Source organism: Electrophorus electricus, chromosome 4 (assembly GCF_013358815.1).
Source record: "Electrophorus electricus isolate fEleEle1 chromosome 4, fEleEle1.pri, whole genome shotgun sequence".
NCBI lineage: Eukaryota > Metazoa > Chordata > Actinopteri > Gymnotiformes > Gymnotidae > Electrophorus > Electrophorus electricus.
Genome location: NC_049538.1, coordinates 30064796 through 30082711, shown reverse-complemented (window position 1 = coordinate 30082711; position 17916 = coordinate 30064796). Strand labels below are relative to the sequence as shown.

Here is a 17916-nt window from a genome sequence, read left to right as displayed (position 1 = left end):
TCTTGACTCCAAGTGAAAAGACATACAACCTTGGGTGAACTCTGGACAACCAACTCTCATTCTTGCTCCATATTGCTAACTTGACTCAGCCGCGCAGGTTTCACCCCACTGCAACGTCAGGAAAATTTGTCTGTTTCTCTCCACGAGAGCCACTCGGGTGAACTAGTGCAGCTCACTCCTGGCAGGCCTCCCACTCTGTGCCATCGGACCCCCGCGACTCGTCCAGAGTGCAGCTGCTTCCCACCTCCTCCAAGCATACCCCTCCCTGACTCCCTGCAGTGGCACGCAAACAGGTTTAAAATGCACGTGCTCGCCTACAAAGCCAAAACCGGACCAGCTCCAAGTACCCTAAAGCTCTTATCAACCCCGGTTCTGCCTCACAGTCCCTTTGTGCCTCTAGTACTGCTCAATGCGACCCCCCCCTTCCTTAAAGACACGAAGAAGACATGGAATAAGGCTCCTCTGTGTCCTGCATGCAAGTGGTGGAATGAACTTCCCCTGGCTGTCTTCACTCGAAGACTGAAGGCTGCACCTCTTCTGTCCAGAGAATGGGACAAAAACATTCCTTCCCATTTTAGCCTGATGGTATTCTTGTCTCTGTCCATGCTAGCGTGAGGATTTGTTTTGATAGTGACTACAAAGCATTTCTGTAAGGCACCCAGGACAGGACATCTACCAAAGGAGGCAAATGTACCCAATACTATCCCCAACTCTGTCCATTCATAGCTTTTCATATGAAATGGCCTGTTTTTGTTTCTAATTTGCGATCATGAGATCATTTGTGTGATCACTTTGTGTAAGGGTTGGCACCAGGCCGAGACCCCATCTGGCCACCAGAGGGAGGCCTCCAGTCAGGTACACTACCAATCAGGCTTGATGCCCAACAGCTGGGCTAGGTCTATATAAGCCCAGTGACCCAGCTACTCAGTGTTGGGTCTTTGCTAAGGTTTTGAGCCAAGCGCCTAGCCGGTAACTCTGGGTATTGAGGTCTGTGAGCCTCTCTTCCGCTCTGCGAGGGTGTCCGTGTTTTTACACATCCCCAGTTTTCCCTCTCGAGTCTGTCTCTCTCCTGAGGCTTCCCTTAGTCACTAAAGTTCCTCCCTGTTTTCTGGTTTTGTTTGGGAAGTCTTAAGAGTTTTGTTTTCCCCAGTGCATCTTGGCTGCCATTCTTCCCATGGAGTCCTTTGTCTTCCCATTTTTCCGCGCTCGCCGTGGTTAGGTTTTCCACCCGTTTTGTTGTCTACCTTTCCGTTGAAGCGTGACATACCCACTGGTCGCTTAATGGCCGCTGCAGTCTAGCGGGAGCTCCTTCGCCTCACAACAACGTAGCCGGGGTTTGGCTCCCCAACTTTGGTTTTATTCCCTTCTCTTATTTTACCAGTTCTAAGACCTAACTGTTTTGGACACAGGCCCCCCATTGTTAAAGCGTGGTAGCTCACGCAGCAGAGTGTTGGCATCATCACCTATTTGACGTTGGTCTGAGCGCTATTACACTTTGCCACAGTCACATTAAGGTGCACTGTAGTAGGAGATGTGGAGATATTCAAAATTGTAGTAAAGTACGCAGAATTTCCAGAGAAACAGAATATTTTGGGCAGAGGTCTTTTGGACACTTCATTAATGACATATCTGCTTGCCATTGCTTGTTGTTGCTATGGCAACAGTGAAATTAAGAAACTCATTAAGAAAAAGAACTGATCCACACTCTTGGGACTTTAGAACCCTGTGTAATGAATGTTATGATTTAAACATCTGGTTTTTCATATATAGTAGTTTCTCATTAGTAGTATAAAGCCCTTTAGTTGCACAGCTGATGAAGGACCTCTGTCCCAAATGTTCTGGAAACTCTGTGTACTTCACTACAATTTTGAATATCTCTACAGTACACTGCAGTTACTCACTTGGAATCTTCTTTGTGTGTGTGTGTGTGTGTGTTTATATTATATTTTATAAAGTCTCCACTAACTCACTGGGTATCCTGCACTGTTAGCAGTTTATTACTGAATAAAATAAGGATGGTTAGGCAGTAGAGTTAATACAGTAAACCTATCTTGTGAGAAGCATGCACGCAGAACACGGGATAATTACTAAAACACCCCTTTCCTTCTGAAGGCAAAAACCACTGTCAATGTCACAAATGCCACTAAAATATCTGTTACACAGCAGTTCTAAATGTCACTGTTACGACAGTGCAGGAGATACAAAAGCACTTCTTTCCGGATCCCTCGCTTTTATTCCAATGTGCCATCAGGTTCTCTTGGCAAGCTGTGTCACATCATCAGTATTCTGTCACCCTGACGGATTGTAAAAGTGCTGAATTGCAAAGTAAGTTGTCATAATGTCATTTCACCCCACAAATGGTCATGACACGTCCTAATGTCACCAAAAACCTTTCAACTTGACACTAAAGTTGACAGAAGCAGCTTACATGTACGCAGCTTTAATGACAAGCATTTGCAAATGTTTAGGTATTTTTAAGTCTGTTGTCACAAAAGGCTTGTGTAGGTGTCATACAGCCTTCTAAACAGTGCCCTTCTATAAAGTGTCACCAAAAACTCATTAAGACACACAAATATCAAATGTTGAAAAGTATCATTCAGAAATACCTTTGTCATCATCCCAGTTACTTAAGACACAGTAACTGAACATCAGTGTAGCTCTTAAGACACAGTAACTGAACATCAGTGTAGCTCTTAAGACACAGTAACTGAACATCAGTGTAGCTCTTAAGACACAGTAATTGAACATCAGTGTAGCTCTTAAGACACAGTAATTGAACATCAGTGTAGCTCTTAAGACACAGTAGCTCTGCATCAGAGAAGCTCGCTTTATAGATTCAGTCAGATATGATCTCAGGCGACTTGCCACAAAAGCTTCGGCACAGAACATATGAAAAAGGAAAATAATGTTAAAAAATTGCCAATGTATTTGCATTTGCAACTTTAGACCTTGGCAGTTTAATTCACTGCAGTCTTGGTTTAACTGGGAGCTCCACGGCGAAGAGCAGATTGTCTGAATCTGCACACCCACATTAGCAGAATGGCAGACGCACAAAGGTGAGTCGGCCTTGAGACTGATGAAAACGCGAGGCTGCATTCCTGCTCCTCCTCACACCTCCTCCAATGACGAGCCTGCCAGGGAGCAGAGCTGACTCAAGCCCGTGTCATCCTGAAACAGACGCAGCCATGACGACAGCGAAGGTCGAGGGCTTTGGTGCGCACGCTTGTGTCTGCTCTTACGGGAATGGTTTTGTGAGTGCTTAAAATGTTTTTTTTGTTTTTTTTGTTTTTTGAGGAGCTGTTCTTATCTGCGCTCCCAGCATTCCTGGAGTCTGTTCAGAGACCTTGTGTGTGAGCTGGGCTGGACGCTGATGGACCCCAGAAGGGCCTGTATCTAAAACAAACCTTGATGAGTCAAAGTGATGACTTATTACAACTCATCTTGGCTTCACCTCACAGTCGGTGAGCATGTGTCTGGCTGCAGGGAATTTTATGATGAAGTAAGAGAGAGAGAAATAAAATCTCAGTCTTGAGAAGAAGCAAGAGGTCTATAAATTTATACTTGTGGTCTCTGCTGGCTGGCGTCCTTTACAGAGAAGCTTGGTACAAGACTGCACGTTGCTTAAGTTAACGTGTTTCAATATTCCTTCAATATTAGCACACTTTACTCCTCAAAGATAAATGTGCACATTTGTGTGTTTATATACACACTCATGTACCACATTATCAGTTAGTTATACATTTACCTGACACTTTTTATCCAAAAAAAGCAACTTACAATTATGACTGAATACATTTTGAGCAATTGAGGGTCTTGCTCAGGGAACCAACAGTGGCAGGACTTAAACCAACAACCTTCTGATGACTAGTCAAGTACCTTAAGCACTGAGGTACCACCACCTGTACCTTCTACCCATACAGCTGCTTACTCATGTAGTTATTCAGGTGCTAGTAGTGCGTACCAGACACAGCACAAAAGCTTCAGTTAACGTTCACATCAAGCTTCAGAATATGGAGGGGGGCTGTGATTTGAGGGACTGACCTTGGCACGGATGTTGCTAAATTGTTTTGGTTTTTTTTTAATTTCAGAAGCAGTTGATCACCCGGGATGTTCACACTTAACAGTCTTAAGAGTTTACACAGAGTGGTACTGTGACACCAGGCTGAGGGAGAAACTGAGGCAGGAGGCAGGTGTGAGCTGTGTTTTTATTAACATAACAAGAAACAACGTACAAAAGAGCGAAACTGAAAGCGAAAATCAAGCAAAGGGTGGCAATGGAGATAAACTGGGTAGTGGAAGACAGATGCGATCGCTACCACATTAAGAAATCCCACTAGACGCGAAGGAAACGGCACGGCAGAACCAGCGACAGCCGGAGACTGAACGGGGCTTTAAACGTACCGCAGAATGAGCTGAAACGAGGAACACCTGATGGGCTTTACCTGGAGAGACAGACTTACAAATGAGGGAGGGCTGTTACAAGTACAAAAACCGAAAGACATCCAAAGTGAGGACAGGAAGACTATGGTACATCGAATAACCTTTACAAGCATGTTGAGCAGAAAAGACTCTCAAAACCAGAAGGTTAAGCCTTGATGTGGATGGGATGCAACAGCAGAAGACCACACTGGGTTCTGCTTCTGTCAGCCAAGAACAGAAACCAAGAATGCAGTGGTTAAAAGCTCACTGAAACTGGACAGAGGAAGATTGGAAAAGTGTCTGGTCTAATCGGTCTCATTCTGTTCTGCAAAATGCAGAGAGTAAGGTCAGAATTTGGTGTAAACAGCATTAATCCATGGTCCCAGCCTGCCTCGTGTCAGCCGTTCATGTCGGTAGTGTAAGGTAAGGGGAACATTCTCTGGACAGACGTGCACTCAGCCGCAGTCTTACTGCTGACCATGTGCTGACCATGTGCTGACCATGTGCTGACCATGTGCCTCCTTCCCACCTATACAGTACTATGTCAAAAAGCACAAGTCACCTCAGACCTCAGACCACCAGCACGGTGATTTGGTGGTTAGCATGTTTCCAAGGGTGTTGTCATGTTCTCTCTGTGTCTGCATGGGTTTCCTCCCACAGTCCAGAAACATGGGGTATCAATTTTGATATGTGTGTGTGTGTGTGTGTGTCCAGTGACAGTGATGGTGCTCTGATGGTGGTTTCTGATAGAGAGTACATTGTATGCAAACTGGCTGCCACTTCTCATCAGTGTGTCGATTTGATTGTGAAAGCTGATTTCTATCTATCTTGTGTTTGAGAAAAGGCGCTATATAAATGGGACTAACATTAACACATCACCATGACGATGAGGTTACTTCAGTGGTTTCCCTGTCACCAGATCTAAAACCTTTAGAGCACCTAGTGGTAGATGTGGTAGAACAGGAGATTCACAGCATGAAGTTATATGATGCAGTCATGTCTACATGGACCAAAATCTCCAAACAATGTTTCCAGCACCTTGTGGAATCCGTGTCACGATGAACTGAAGCTGTTCTGAAGGAAAATGGGAGAACCTACCCTGTATTTACATTTACAGCATTTAGCTGACACTTTTATCCAAAGTGACTTACAATTATAACTGAACACAACTTGAACATTGAGGATCTTGCTCAGGGGCCCAACAGAAGCAACTTGGCAGTGGTGGGGCTTGAACTGGCAACCTTCTAATTACAAATCAAGTACCTCAACCACTGAGCTGGGAGGGTAAGCACATGGTCTGCTATCATGCCACAAATAGACTGCTGGAATGTTGGGAAGCATCACAGGCAAAAGATAGTGGGTCACAGATCCACTGTGATCGAGTGCCGTTTCCTGAGTAGCTGCTTGGTGAGGGGCAGCTGCTGCCTGGGGTGGATATCATAACCAGCGGCACTCCAACTACACCTTCCTCCACCCTTCACTCCCTCATTCACTCTGCCTTTCCACCTATACAGTATTGAAGTGTTCTCACACCTGTGATCTGTATCAAGCTCCTCGGTCTTCTTCAGAAGTGATGAAGGCACACGAGCTGTGTCTTTTCCACACTGGAAAAAAAGACCCCCATGAGGTCCTTCAACTGGTGTGTCTACTCTAAGACCAGTGCACAACGCAGTGCCTGGTGGAAGCTCTTTGGCTGCAGAGGCCACGTCAGCTATGTCGCACATATTTACATAAACGTACAGATATTGCAAATACTGGAGTATTTAAGCACACTGTATTACCCTGACAGACGAGCATAAATGTGCATTTTGTCCTGCATGTAGGACACACAGTTCACAACAAAAAGAACATGGAACAAATACAAGCTTTGATTTTACAGTGACCCAGAATGTGAAAACTCACAAAATTCTCACATGCTTTGCTGTGTGATTGGTGCATTATTTTCTAGAAGGTGTTTGAAGGTTCCCTCCTGTCAGTGTTCCAGTGGGTGGTAAGAATCCAGCGAGTTTTCCCCTCTGCGTATAGAGTCGGGTGCAAGTCCAACAGTGAACGTTTCTCCGACCTGAGAAGTGTGTGCCTCTGTTCTAAAGGGAGTGTGGCTGCTTGGCAATACCTGAAACAGGATGCATCGATCACCGAGGAAATCATCATATTTCAGGCTCTTGAAATGGGCACCGATCGCAGTATACGAATCAGAATACAAAAATAAACAGGAACATTGAAGGCTTTCCCACGTGAGGAGATGTGTGTAGTGAGGACGTTCGATTAATCTTGAAATCTTTCCATCACGCATCTGAGGAGCTTCTACGTTCATCAAAGAGGCGAGAAATTTCTTGGTGCTGTGGCACGCAACGAAAGAAAACCTTCAAATTGGAGGTTTCCTTTACCAGTGTGCAGTGCAGACTTACCAAATGCTAAAATATCAATAGAAAATAAATAAAACATGCTTATATATGATATATAAAGCATATATTAATGTATCCTTTAACATGGTTAAGATCTTGGTGGGCATTTTGTCCCTCACGTTAGCGGTTACAGTTTGGGTGTTTTATTGCTGATTTTGGGAGTATGGAATCAACCTAAAATGTAAAACTAAATAATGAAATCGTGACACTGACCAAGTCACTAAAAGCATCTGTGCACATGCAATGCACCGGTTTCAGTTGCTTCTGTGTTTAAGCAGTGAAGTGCGTCATTTGAGACTGTATGGGACTGTATAGCTCACGTAGCATGTCTTCATTAGCATGTCTTCATTTTTCACTTTAAAAGGCAGGATATGTCCCACACATCTGATTCATGTGCGGCAATGAAATCAGAGAGGTATATTTCTCAAAACTTTTTTTTTTTTTTTTTTACAAGCATGCAATTCATATTCAAACAAAAGCTAATCTCTGCAAATTTTGATGTGGTTTGTGTCTGAAAACTCGTCTGAATTCCCCAGGGCTTCACATGGGCTTATTTAATAAAGCATTAAAGACGTGTGGCCTTGAATCTGCATGAGTGGGTATGAAAGCAGAAAAGCGTATTCTCAGGATTTCGTTTTGCTCGTCCTAAAAACCCACCACAAGTCAAAGAACAAAACTGGGTGCTCAGAACGTTAAACGCTCGTGCTTGCATGAATATCCCGTTTGACTGAATACTGTGGAAGATTGTGGGAGTTCTGTAAAGACAAAGAATATGTGTGTGTGTGTGTGTGTTTGAGGACAGACGTGAGTGGGGCTTTGCACTTTAAATGTCCTCCAGGACTTTTATTTTCCCATGCATAGTTTGGACAAGTGTGTAGTGGAACTTTTCATAGAGATTGAAAAAGAAAGGAAAAAAAGATATGACATTCATAATTATTTTTCCAACAACATTTGTAATTATTCACAAAATATCTTAATTAACCCTAAGTTGTTTTAAAATGTTTTCATCAGGGGGGAACTTCAGACAACCAAAAGTGCTGTAAAAACAGAAATACAAAAAAAGCTTCTAAAACTAAAACATTCAGCAAAGTTTTTTGTACAACACAGTGCAATAAAAAGGGAAAACCGGAACGTAAAAGTGGTTTTTTCACCACTGGTCTCATGAAGCAGTGACTGTTAGCCAATCAGAGAAGAGGAGAAGTGTCGTAAACAGTCCTGCGTGAAGTACAACTGGTGGAGCACCATCTCAAATCCACCACGACACAGAAATCTCGCCTGCTCTGTGTAACACCGGGAAACGGGAACGCCACGAATAACGGAAAAGCACATACATGTGCCGTGTGCCAAGGGGGCTGTGGGGGGGGGGCCCACCAAGGAGAGACCACCTGCCACTGCTCACTACAAATCACACTCCTGCAGGGCAGCAATGAGTGAGTCAGAAGGAGACGTGGAGCCGCCAGAGAGCACCGGGAGACCGTGGGGAACGCCAGGAGACCACATGGACTCGCTGGTGTTTTTCCACCGCCGTTACCCTACAGCCTGTGAGAGACCTCAGATGTGTCTTCACCTTCATTTATGGGCCAAAATAAAAAGAAACAAACAACTCAAAGACATGGACGCCATTCACCGAGTCAGGGAGGGTGATGGAGCAGAACAACGGGCCAGAGGAAGAGGTCTTGGCCAAAGAGCCACGGTGTTTTTGTCTCATGCCGTTAGGACAACGGAGACAGTCGACCCGAGGGATTCTTAACGGCCCGGTGCTCTCTTCTAACACCTCTGAACCAGAGCAGTGAGCAAATACTGCGAATGAACACCATGCACTCATTCTTCTACTATACCAACACTTACCTACTGGACACAACCAACGCTGACACGCTATGGAAAGCAAAGAGAGTACTGGGTTCCAAAGATCACTGAGAGAAGACACACGTCTATGCTCAAGAACATACAACACATTAAAGCCTGAAATGAAATGGTTGCTATCGACAGTATGAAAAAAATATACAAACAAAAATATAATCTTTTTCTGGGGAAAACAAACAAACAAACAAACAAACACAAAACCAGGTAGCATTATGTGGAAGGGAAATGAGCGTGGAGTCAAGGGGACTAAGAAGTTTCACATTTTCCGTCTGCACAAGATTCCACATGCGACTGGTAACTTCAGGAAATCAGCATCTATCCAGCTACTTGGGCTTTCTTCCCCGTACAAAATCTGTTTCAGTGTATGGACAAGAACATTTCTCAGCACGTCATTAAAAAAAAAAAAAAGAGAGGCCTGATGAATCATACAAGTCCACTAGGGGGCAGTATTTCCCCCAAATTAACGACTGATCACATGTTAATGGCTCAGGAAAATTACAATTGGTAGGGGACACAACACAGCCAGCGAATTACCATCATCATCTTCATATGTGTGAGTGTTTAAAACAAAGTGAATTACTGGTGATAAATGTCGGCCCTAGCATCCCATCAGAAGATGTCCTAAATGGGATAAACTCGTGTGAACAAGGAGGATTTTGGATGGGTGTTAGTCACTGGGGCACACGTTTGTGTGCAGGTAGCACATATCATTTAGTGTATTATAAACTTGACCCATAACGAGCAATAAGTTACCATAGTAACAATACCAAGAACAGCAGGGTTGGCATGGCAACCTCAGCATCTGGTTAGTAACAGTCCCACTTTTTTACACTGTCTGAACTGGGCGGGGCCATGCCACTTGTGGGCGTGGCACTTGGCACTTGCAAGAGTTGAGAGCAGGGGTGTGGGGGTGGGCTCACTTGACGTGCTCGGCACTGTGGGAGGAGCAGTAGTACTTTTTGTGTGCGATGAAGGTGGAGAGGCTACTGAACTTGATATTGCACAGCCGACAGTAGCGAGTGTTCCCGTTCTGCAGCGGCACAGCCGGGGCTACGTGGGCGTGGTTTAGAGCTTTTTCTGGGAGGAGCAGAGGCGTGGGGGTGTGGCCCCGTGAGCCCACCTCTCTCAAGGCTTCAGGCACAGGTGACACAGTCAGAGGGATCGAGCCTGTGGGCGAGAGAGCGGGACGGGCCGCTTTGGGAGACCCACCCCCTGCGGGAGGATGTCCCACGGTGCTCCCGTTCAGCAGGGGGCTAGAGGGGGAGGCGGCGTCCCTCCGGCCTCGGCCATTCACGCTGTCTCTCTGGGGCTTTGGGCCCGGTTTGGGAGGGGTGGGCGGGGCTCCGTCCCCAGGGCTGAGGGCGGGGCCGGGACTGACGTGGGCCGGCCCCGCCTCCGGCTGCAGCGAGAGGACCAGGCCGTGAGCCGTGCGGAAGTGCTCCATCAGGTCAGAGGTCACTGCTCGGTTGGGAGGGCAGTAGGGGCAAACCACGGGAGGAGTGCCGGGGGCTTTCGTCACGGGCACGGCATCCGGGCCGGGCAGGGCCAGGCTAGCGGGGACAGCGGTGGACTTCCCCGTCTGATGGCCCTTGGCATCCGGATGCAGGTCGGGGCCCCGGCTCTTGGGCGAGGTGGACACGGGCCTCTTCAACCTCTGCAGCTGCTCCAGTGTGTGGGGTTGTAAGGTGGTGGCAGGGCAGTAGTACGTCTTGTGGGCTAGGTAGTTCTCGATGCTGTTGAAGCTAATGCTACAGGCCGTGCACTTGTGGTAGTCCGTGAGGGGCAGCGCAGAGATGCCGCTGCCCCTCGTGGTCTCTCTCAGTCGGGGCTTCTTGCTCAGGTCGATGGGGCCGTCGCTCTCCGGACTGGAGCAGCGAGCGGCGGTGGACGCCGACGCCGACCTGGAGGGGGAGCCGTTGCCCTCCTGCTTGACTGCCATACCCGGCGTGGTGGACAGGGCGGTGGCGTTGGCCAGCGCCTCGCTCCGCGCCATGTGGATCTCGTACATCTTCTTGCGCTTGCGCGTGCGGACAGGCTGGGGCAGGAAGGTGGCCTTGCCCGGCAGCAGCCGCTGGTTGGAGGGGTCGTGGCGCGAGGCGCAGTAGAAGCGCTTGTGCACCGTGTAGTTCTCGTGTCTGCTGAAGCGGATGTTGCACGCCTGGCAGTAAGTGCGCGTGGGGTCCTCTTCGGGGTCCTCGGCCGAGCCGCCGGGGCTCTGGCTGCCCTCGCTCGCCCGGCCCCCTCCCCCGCCCTCGCCCTCCGAGGAAGACGAGCAGGCCGCGTCCTTCGGCCCCGGGGTCTCGCTTTTCACCTCTGCCGGCTTGGCGTCCGTGGCCGAGCCGGCCGCTGCAGGGTCTGAGTGACCGGGCGAGGCCGAGGCGGCGCGACTGCCCGGTCCGGCCTGCGGAGAGGCGTCGGGACCTCCGGGGGGCGCCGTTGGCACAGGGCTGTCCTTCGCCGGGCCTGCCCCCTCCCCTTGCTGGTGCCTGCTGGAGCAGTACAGCCTCTTGTGGGCATAATAGTTGTTGATGTTGTTGAATGTGATGTCACACTCGAAGCACGTCGCCCCCTTTGGGACACCAGCGGGAGAGCCTGTGGGGTAGAAGCCCTGCTGTGTGGACGCTGGGCCCTGACCCTGCTTCAGCCTGCTGTGAACCATCTCAGACATCTTGGCCAGGATCTCCGATGCCTGTGGCATGATGGCAGCCTCGGAACTGAAGAGGTATTGGGGCAGAAACACGGCTGCTCCTGCTGGCACGGGCGCCCCTGCACCCGGGTGCACAGGGCTGCAGCCCGGGGTGGGACTAGTGGGCTCCGTCTTCACGGCCACAGCCGGCGGGCTCTTAGGCGAGGCGGGATGAGGCGAGCCTCCCTTGGCGTGCTTCCTGTGGCGATCGCCCTCCCTCGCCACATCCCTCGCGTCTCCCTCGGAATCGGAGCGTGGCTCCTCCTTGATGCTCAGCGGCTCCGGGGGGCTGCGCCCGCGGGAGGCAGCAGAACCGGCGCGGGCTTCCGGGCTGGAGGAGCTCGGCCTGGGCACACTGGCCGTCCGCTCGCCATCCGGGGCCTCTGGGAGCTCCGACGCGGGCGTGCTGCTCCGCTGGGGCGCGGGGCTCCTTTCGGCCGGGACCCGGAGCTCCAGGTGGGTGTGAACATGCTGCTGGAGAAGCGCGGGGGTGTCCGCCGCGAAGCCACACACCTGACACTTCAGCACCACGCCAGAATCCCCCGGACTCAGACCTGCTCGGGACAGGAAAAGAAACAGAGAGAAACTGAAGGCCCACGAGGGAGGCTAACGTAATGTCAAACCAGTTTAACTGGCTTTAAAACAGGGATCATTAAGCTGGGAGTAAGAGCAGAACACTGGGAGCTCCAGACTTGGTTCAAGAAGCAGACTGTGAATTCTAGAATGCGGGTCTGAGTGTTGCCGAGCAACGCCGTGCTGGCTGGACTGCTTACCCGACGCCAGCGCCACTTTGGGGGAGTAAACCTCACTGCGCGAGCCCGGCTGGCACACCATGTGGCTGGTGACTAAGTGGCTGTAGAGGATGTCCCGTGTGGTTGATACGAACCCGCAGCCATGGCACACGCCGTTCAGCGTGTCCGTGTGAACCTTGAGGTGCCGTTCGCAGTTGGCCTTGGTGGTGAACGCTGATAGGCAGATCAAACACACAAATGGACGCTCGCCTGGAGCACACACACACACACACACACACACAGCAAGGAACATGAATATTTCATGAACGATCAATAGGGCCAGTGAGATGATATAGTCCTAGAAATGATTGACGCCTACGTTCAGGCTGTATTTCAATTTAATAATTAGCTACTTTAGTTTTATTTCATTTACGGTTATTTGATTTATGTTATTAATTAATTATTACTCTAACCAACATACATCTGTAACTTCCATAACAGACACTTGTCATGGCAATAAAGCACATCTGAATTTGAGTTTGAGAGAAGACAGACGAGAAAAAACAAGCGAGGTGAATGAGTGAGAGAACTGAAGTGAGGGGAAGGAGAGGCGAGGTAAAAGAGTGAGAGGCGAGGTAAAAGAGTGAGAGGCGAGGTAAAAGAGTGAGAAGCGAGATAAAAGAGTGAGAGGCGAGGTAAAAGAGTGAGAGGCGAGGTAAAAGAGTGAGAGGCGAGGCCTCACCACTGTGTGTCCTCATGTGGATCTCCAGAGAGCTGGCACTGGGGCAAGTCTTGTTGCACTGGGGGAAGGGACACACCCTCTCGTTGGGGTAGGTGTCCTTGGGTTTGTCCTGAGGCGGGGACGCGGTGGTCTTCTGCTTCTGCCGACTGGCGCAGTAGTACATGAGGTGGGCTTGGAGGTTCCTCTCGCTCCTGTACCAGATGCCACAGTCTTTGCAAGGGAAGACGTCCTCTGGAACAAAGCCCAGCGCCAACACAGTTCAACGCCACAAAACAACCCGACTGGGGCGACTCTTGGTATGGCACGGCATGCAAGTGTTTATGCGGTGTATTTGTACCGCAAAAAATGCGGGACTTTCGTGTCTCAGGTTGTGTGTGGGACACAGGACGTCCACGCATACCCACTTTTATGGGATTTTATGGTTAAGTAGTTTATTGTGTCTTTATGTTGTGTTGGGAGCCTTATGCAAGTTCCTTTTAGATCTTTATATTAAGTAATGATGCAGTTCATTCAAACACATCACAACGTGGCCTTCAACGAGGACACCTAACACAACTACATATAAACCCACCCCACACAAGACATGACACACACACCAACACATTTCGGAACAGGGACGTCAACGTCATCTCCAAGGCAACCGCTTGTGTGTGTGTGTGTGATTGGGCTGATGTAGTGTCCGGGTACACTGAACGTACTATATTTGATAATGACCACAGTGCTCCCTAATTACCGGTCCACTTTCAACATGGCTGCCTGAGGAGACTGATCGTGCATTATCCTTTAGCTCCGTTTACTGGGCTTAATCACGTTCTAATCACAGCACAGCTGACTCCTCCAAACTCCCAACACTCGCAATATGGCAGAGAGAGAGAGAGAGAGAGAGAGAGAGAGAGAGAGAGAGAGAGAGAGAGAGAGAGAGAGAGAGAGAGAGAAAATGTGACAGAGAAATGTACTCCAACCAGTTAAGAATGTCTGACAGGCACACCCTCTCATCTGAGACAATACTGCCACCTCCTGGTGATGACTGAAATGGTCAAATGACTGAGAAACCTGTGCGATTCCGTTAATTTACCACTTTAGCAAGACAGTTTCAACAAGCTGGTGTTTAAGATTCGACTAAGACTGGGAAACGTAAGAAACGTGCAATACTGATGTAAAAATTCATCACACATGAATCAACACACACCAAGGGGTAAGTAAAGTTTTTGTTTTTAGGTATTTTTGAACAATAGATCACGAGTTGCGACTCACTGTTAATGACGGCAGTCGCCAAGATGGCAGCCATGCCGGCCTGCTGTGGGAGGAGCTGGATCTCAGAGGGCGGGGCTGCTGCATACGTAGGCTCCTCTTTCACTGGTGCATTGTGGGTCTGCGTAGTGGATGGCCGACCAGTGGCCGGCCTCGACAGTGTGGCTACCAGAGCATCTCCCCTGCGGAGGTCTTGATTGAGCTTACAGAGCAGACCATCACCTGAGAAACAAAACACCACGACATTTCAGGTGGGAAGCAAAGTTGGATAACACAGTGGGTCAGTGGCTAAGATACTTGACTAGTAATTCACAGTTGCTAGTTCAAGCCCCACCACTGCCAAGTTCCCACTGTTGGGCCCCTGAGTAAGACCCTTAACCCTCAAATACTCCAGTTGTACTCAGTCATAATTGTAAGTTGCTTTGGATAAGAGTATCTGCAGGGTGCACGTAGCACCTTGCAAATGAAATTCATCAGCTGCAACTGAAAACAGATAGGGTTTGTGGGTGCATAAGAACCATCACTTTAGACTCCCAGTTAGGAGCATTTGATAGTTGCTCTCTCTTCTTAAACACTGTGCCAGTGTCTTTTAAGGGTCATTATACATTGAGTAAGATGACAGATATCCTGCAGGGGTCTGAAGGCATAGCCGTCATTGATGCCGGGGACACATCACCACCACTCTCTCTGAAATGGTTGGTTTTGTCCCCATCACTTTTTGAAATATTAGTGTTTCATCTACAAGTTTACATTGTTTCATTTATTGAACAATAATTTGAGTAACATTATGCTTGTTTAGTCAATAAAATTAAACATATTCTGTTCCTAATGACAGAATCAGAAAACGTTCATGCTTGTTGTCACACGATGCCGAGATAATGAACGCGCGTGCACACCTGACGTTTTGTGAAACAAAAGAAATCAAAAAATATTTTTCAAATTTTTTTTAAATCAAAAAGAGAAAACAATTGTATTTATATAAAAACCATAATGCTGGTGATTCTCAAACTATTCTCAACACTGATGGGCTTGACAAACGCAGTCATATAATGTGTAGTGAACCTCTTCCTTTCAGTGAACACACGTGAACCGGGACTCGATTCTTAAAGGGGACGTGAGTTTGAGTGGCGGCTAAACTGAATTCAGCACTCGGTTTCTCGTCGGCGGTACAAAGGTTGGGTTTTGCTGTCGGAGTTCTGAGGCTGTGCAGTACCTTGACAGGAAATGGTGCAGTTGGCCTCTGAATAACAGGAGGTCACAGGAACCTTTGTGATCCAGTAGTCCACATCCTCACACACCAGAGCCAGTGGAGTGCCCTAAACACACACACACACACGAAAGAAGCTCAAAAATGCCTGTCTAACTTATTTGCCACAAATTCAATGAAAAATATTATATAAACAAACAACAATCTATTTAAAATCGCAGAAACTTCAAACGTTTTGTTAATAAATCGTGAATAATGACTTAAAGTCTATTTTACTTTAGGAGCTGTGTGGGAGTGAATGTGGAGACAGAGGTCTGCAGGTCACCGCGGGTCTGCTACCTCACGGCTACGTCCGCTACATTACAGGGATCCTTTTAAAGGGAGGGTCTCCTAACAGACGCCTGCCGCAGGGCAGGGCAAAGGAGATAAAAAGGAAAGGGAACCCCCAGAGAGGGCAGTCAGATGGGGTAAAGAGAAAGGAAAGCACCCCAGAACGGGGCATTCGAACAGGACAAAAAGCAAGGAAATGACCCCGGAAACAACCCCAAAGAGGGCAGTGGAAAGGAGATATTTCAGTCATGTCTGAACAGACAAAGCTGTGTGTTTGTGTGTGTGTGTGTGTGTACATGTACATCTATGGTTGCTGGGGAATATTAGTGTAAACACACCTGGTCTGTTCGGGGCCCATGTGTGTCCTTTCCACCTTATCATGATGTATATATGTATGCACATGTACACTCTCTCACACACACACACACACACACACACACACACACATTCCCACAACCTTATCATGATATATGTATGTATGTACACACTCACACACACACACACATCCATATCATTCCCACAACCTTATCATGATATATGTATGTATGCACACACACACACACACACACACACACACACAAAATCACTGACCGGAATCTATTAATCTCACCATTGCATTGCATGGACAATAACTAGCACATTAAAAAGGTCACACCACAGACTAAAGACTTTGAATGTGTTCGTACCAGTCACATTGAACGATGAAATAAATGCACTGGCCACTAAGAACAAGCTTCACATTCAGTGATCACACAGGATGACGCGTAAGACCTGTCAGCTCCAGTAGGTGGCAGCAGTTCCCCAGGGCAGGCCGTGCCCTGGACCGGGGGGCACCACACTCACTTCCCGGCATTACGCCCACCACCTCGTGGGGCGGGGGGGGGGGGGGGGTGTGCCGGGACATGCCCGTCACGATGCCGACTCAACTTTAAAGGCTGAAGCATATGAAAGGCGTCTTTTCAGAGGATACGGAGACGCGATGAGGCGCTGGGGCAGCGAGATGAGAGAAGCAACCATGGAGGACGGCTGAAGGGTTTCTGTCTAATTCTGTCTGTTCTTGCCTGAAGATACGATGCGTATTGTATTTCGCGGCGGACCAGCGCCGATAAGCAGATAGGGATCCTTTTGTTTTAATTTGAAACTCGACGCCGGAGCCGCGGCTGCCGTGAGCGTCGCGTTCTGCTGCTAATTTCAAACTCATTTAACACGACTCGACTTTGGGTTGCACAAAGGCGGAGGGCGACCTGGTCAGCGGCCCCGCTCGGCCCGACAAGCACGGCCGTGTTCGCTCCCAGATGAAACGCCTTCACTTCGCCCCCTTCCTCCTCCTCCTCCTCCTCCTCCTTCTCTCTCTCTCCTTCTCTCTCTCTCTCTCTCTCTCTCTCTCTCCCCTCTCTCTCTCTCTCTCTCTCTCTCCCCTCCTTCCTTCTCTTTCGGCTGAAGGATCGGCCGGACTGTGGAAGGGCACGCGTGCCGAGGTAACGCGCTAAGCGACGAGGCAAGCTGCAAACCCGAGTGGGGCGGAGGAGCTCCAGCCAGCCGCCCAAGCACACGGGAACGTCAGCAGGTACCGGGACCGGACCGGCGAACCGGGTCGACCCAGGAAGCTTCTGAAGAGCACTCGGTCACAAAACAGTGCTGGGTTCATCATTCAGCCAGCAGTAATCAAATCAGATCACTCTGTATAAGGCGCGGAGACAATGAGCAGTTTTTAAAACGGGACAGAACCTGACACTCAGGTCCAGGACGTCGGCGTATCCCAGCCCACCAGTGCGGGAGGCCAGTACCACACGACGCGCTGCTGGTTTTGTGCTGGTTGGACTTGTTGATCGTACTGTATATAGTATAAAGTGTGACTTCCTCTTTCTTCACTACATTTGTATATTTGTCGAGGAAACTGTTGGAATTTAAAATGCAGAAGGATAGTCCATCAGTGCCGCCCACAGGGTTTCCAGAGGAGGGTTCAGAGGGCGGTTCCTCCCTCTCTCTCTCTCTCTCCCCCCCCAACCCCCCCAGGCTGGGGTGCTCTGCTCTACGCTCTTCAGTATAAGAGTCTTTGAGGTGCAGTCTACGTCCCCTCATCCCAGACCACAACCCCCTCATGAATATTAATCCGAGCGGCCGCGTTTTAATCTGCCTGATCCCCGGACTGCTGTGGCTCAGACGATAGTCAATCTTATTATTTGGTCTGATATTAAGAGACGCACACACACACACACACACACACACAAACTGCATACTCTCATCCCCAATTCATGTTACTATCAACACCATTCTAATGC

At 48.7% G+C, this 17916-nt stretch overlaps 1 protein-coding gene across 1 annotated transcript in view; it reads right to left on the bottom strand.

Moving 5' to 3' along the window:
* Window positions 1-7639: 7639 nt before the first annotated feature.
* The window catches only part of zfpm1 (zinc finger protein, FOG family member 1), a 64113-nt gene continuing 53836 nt past the window's right edge, over window positions 7640-17916 (bottom strand). Inside the window, exons 5-9 of the mRNA XM_027018013.2 lie at window positions 15311-15413; window positions 14101-14319; window positions 12847-13077; window positions 12147-12374; window positions 7640-11927 (exon numbers count right to left, since the gene is read on the bottom strand). Of these exons, the coding sequence (XP_026873814.2) occupies window positions 9604-11927; window positions 12147-12374; window positions 12847-13077; window positions 14101-14319; window positions 15311-15413 (3105 nt within the window). The 3' untranslated portion in view covers window positions 7640-9603. The remainder of the gene's footprint in view (window positions 11928-12146; window positions 12375-12846; window positions 13078-14100; window positions 14320-15310; window positions 15414-17916) is intronic.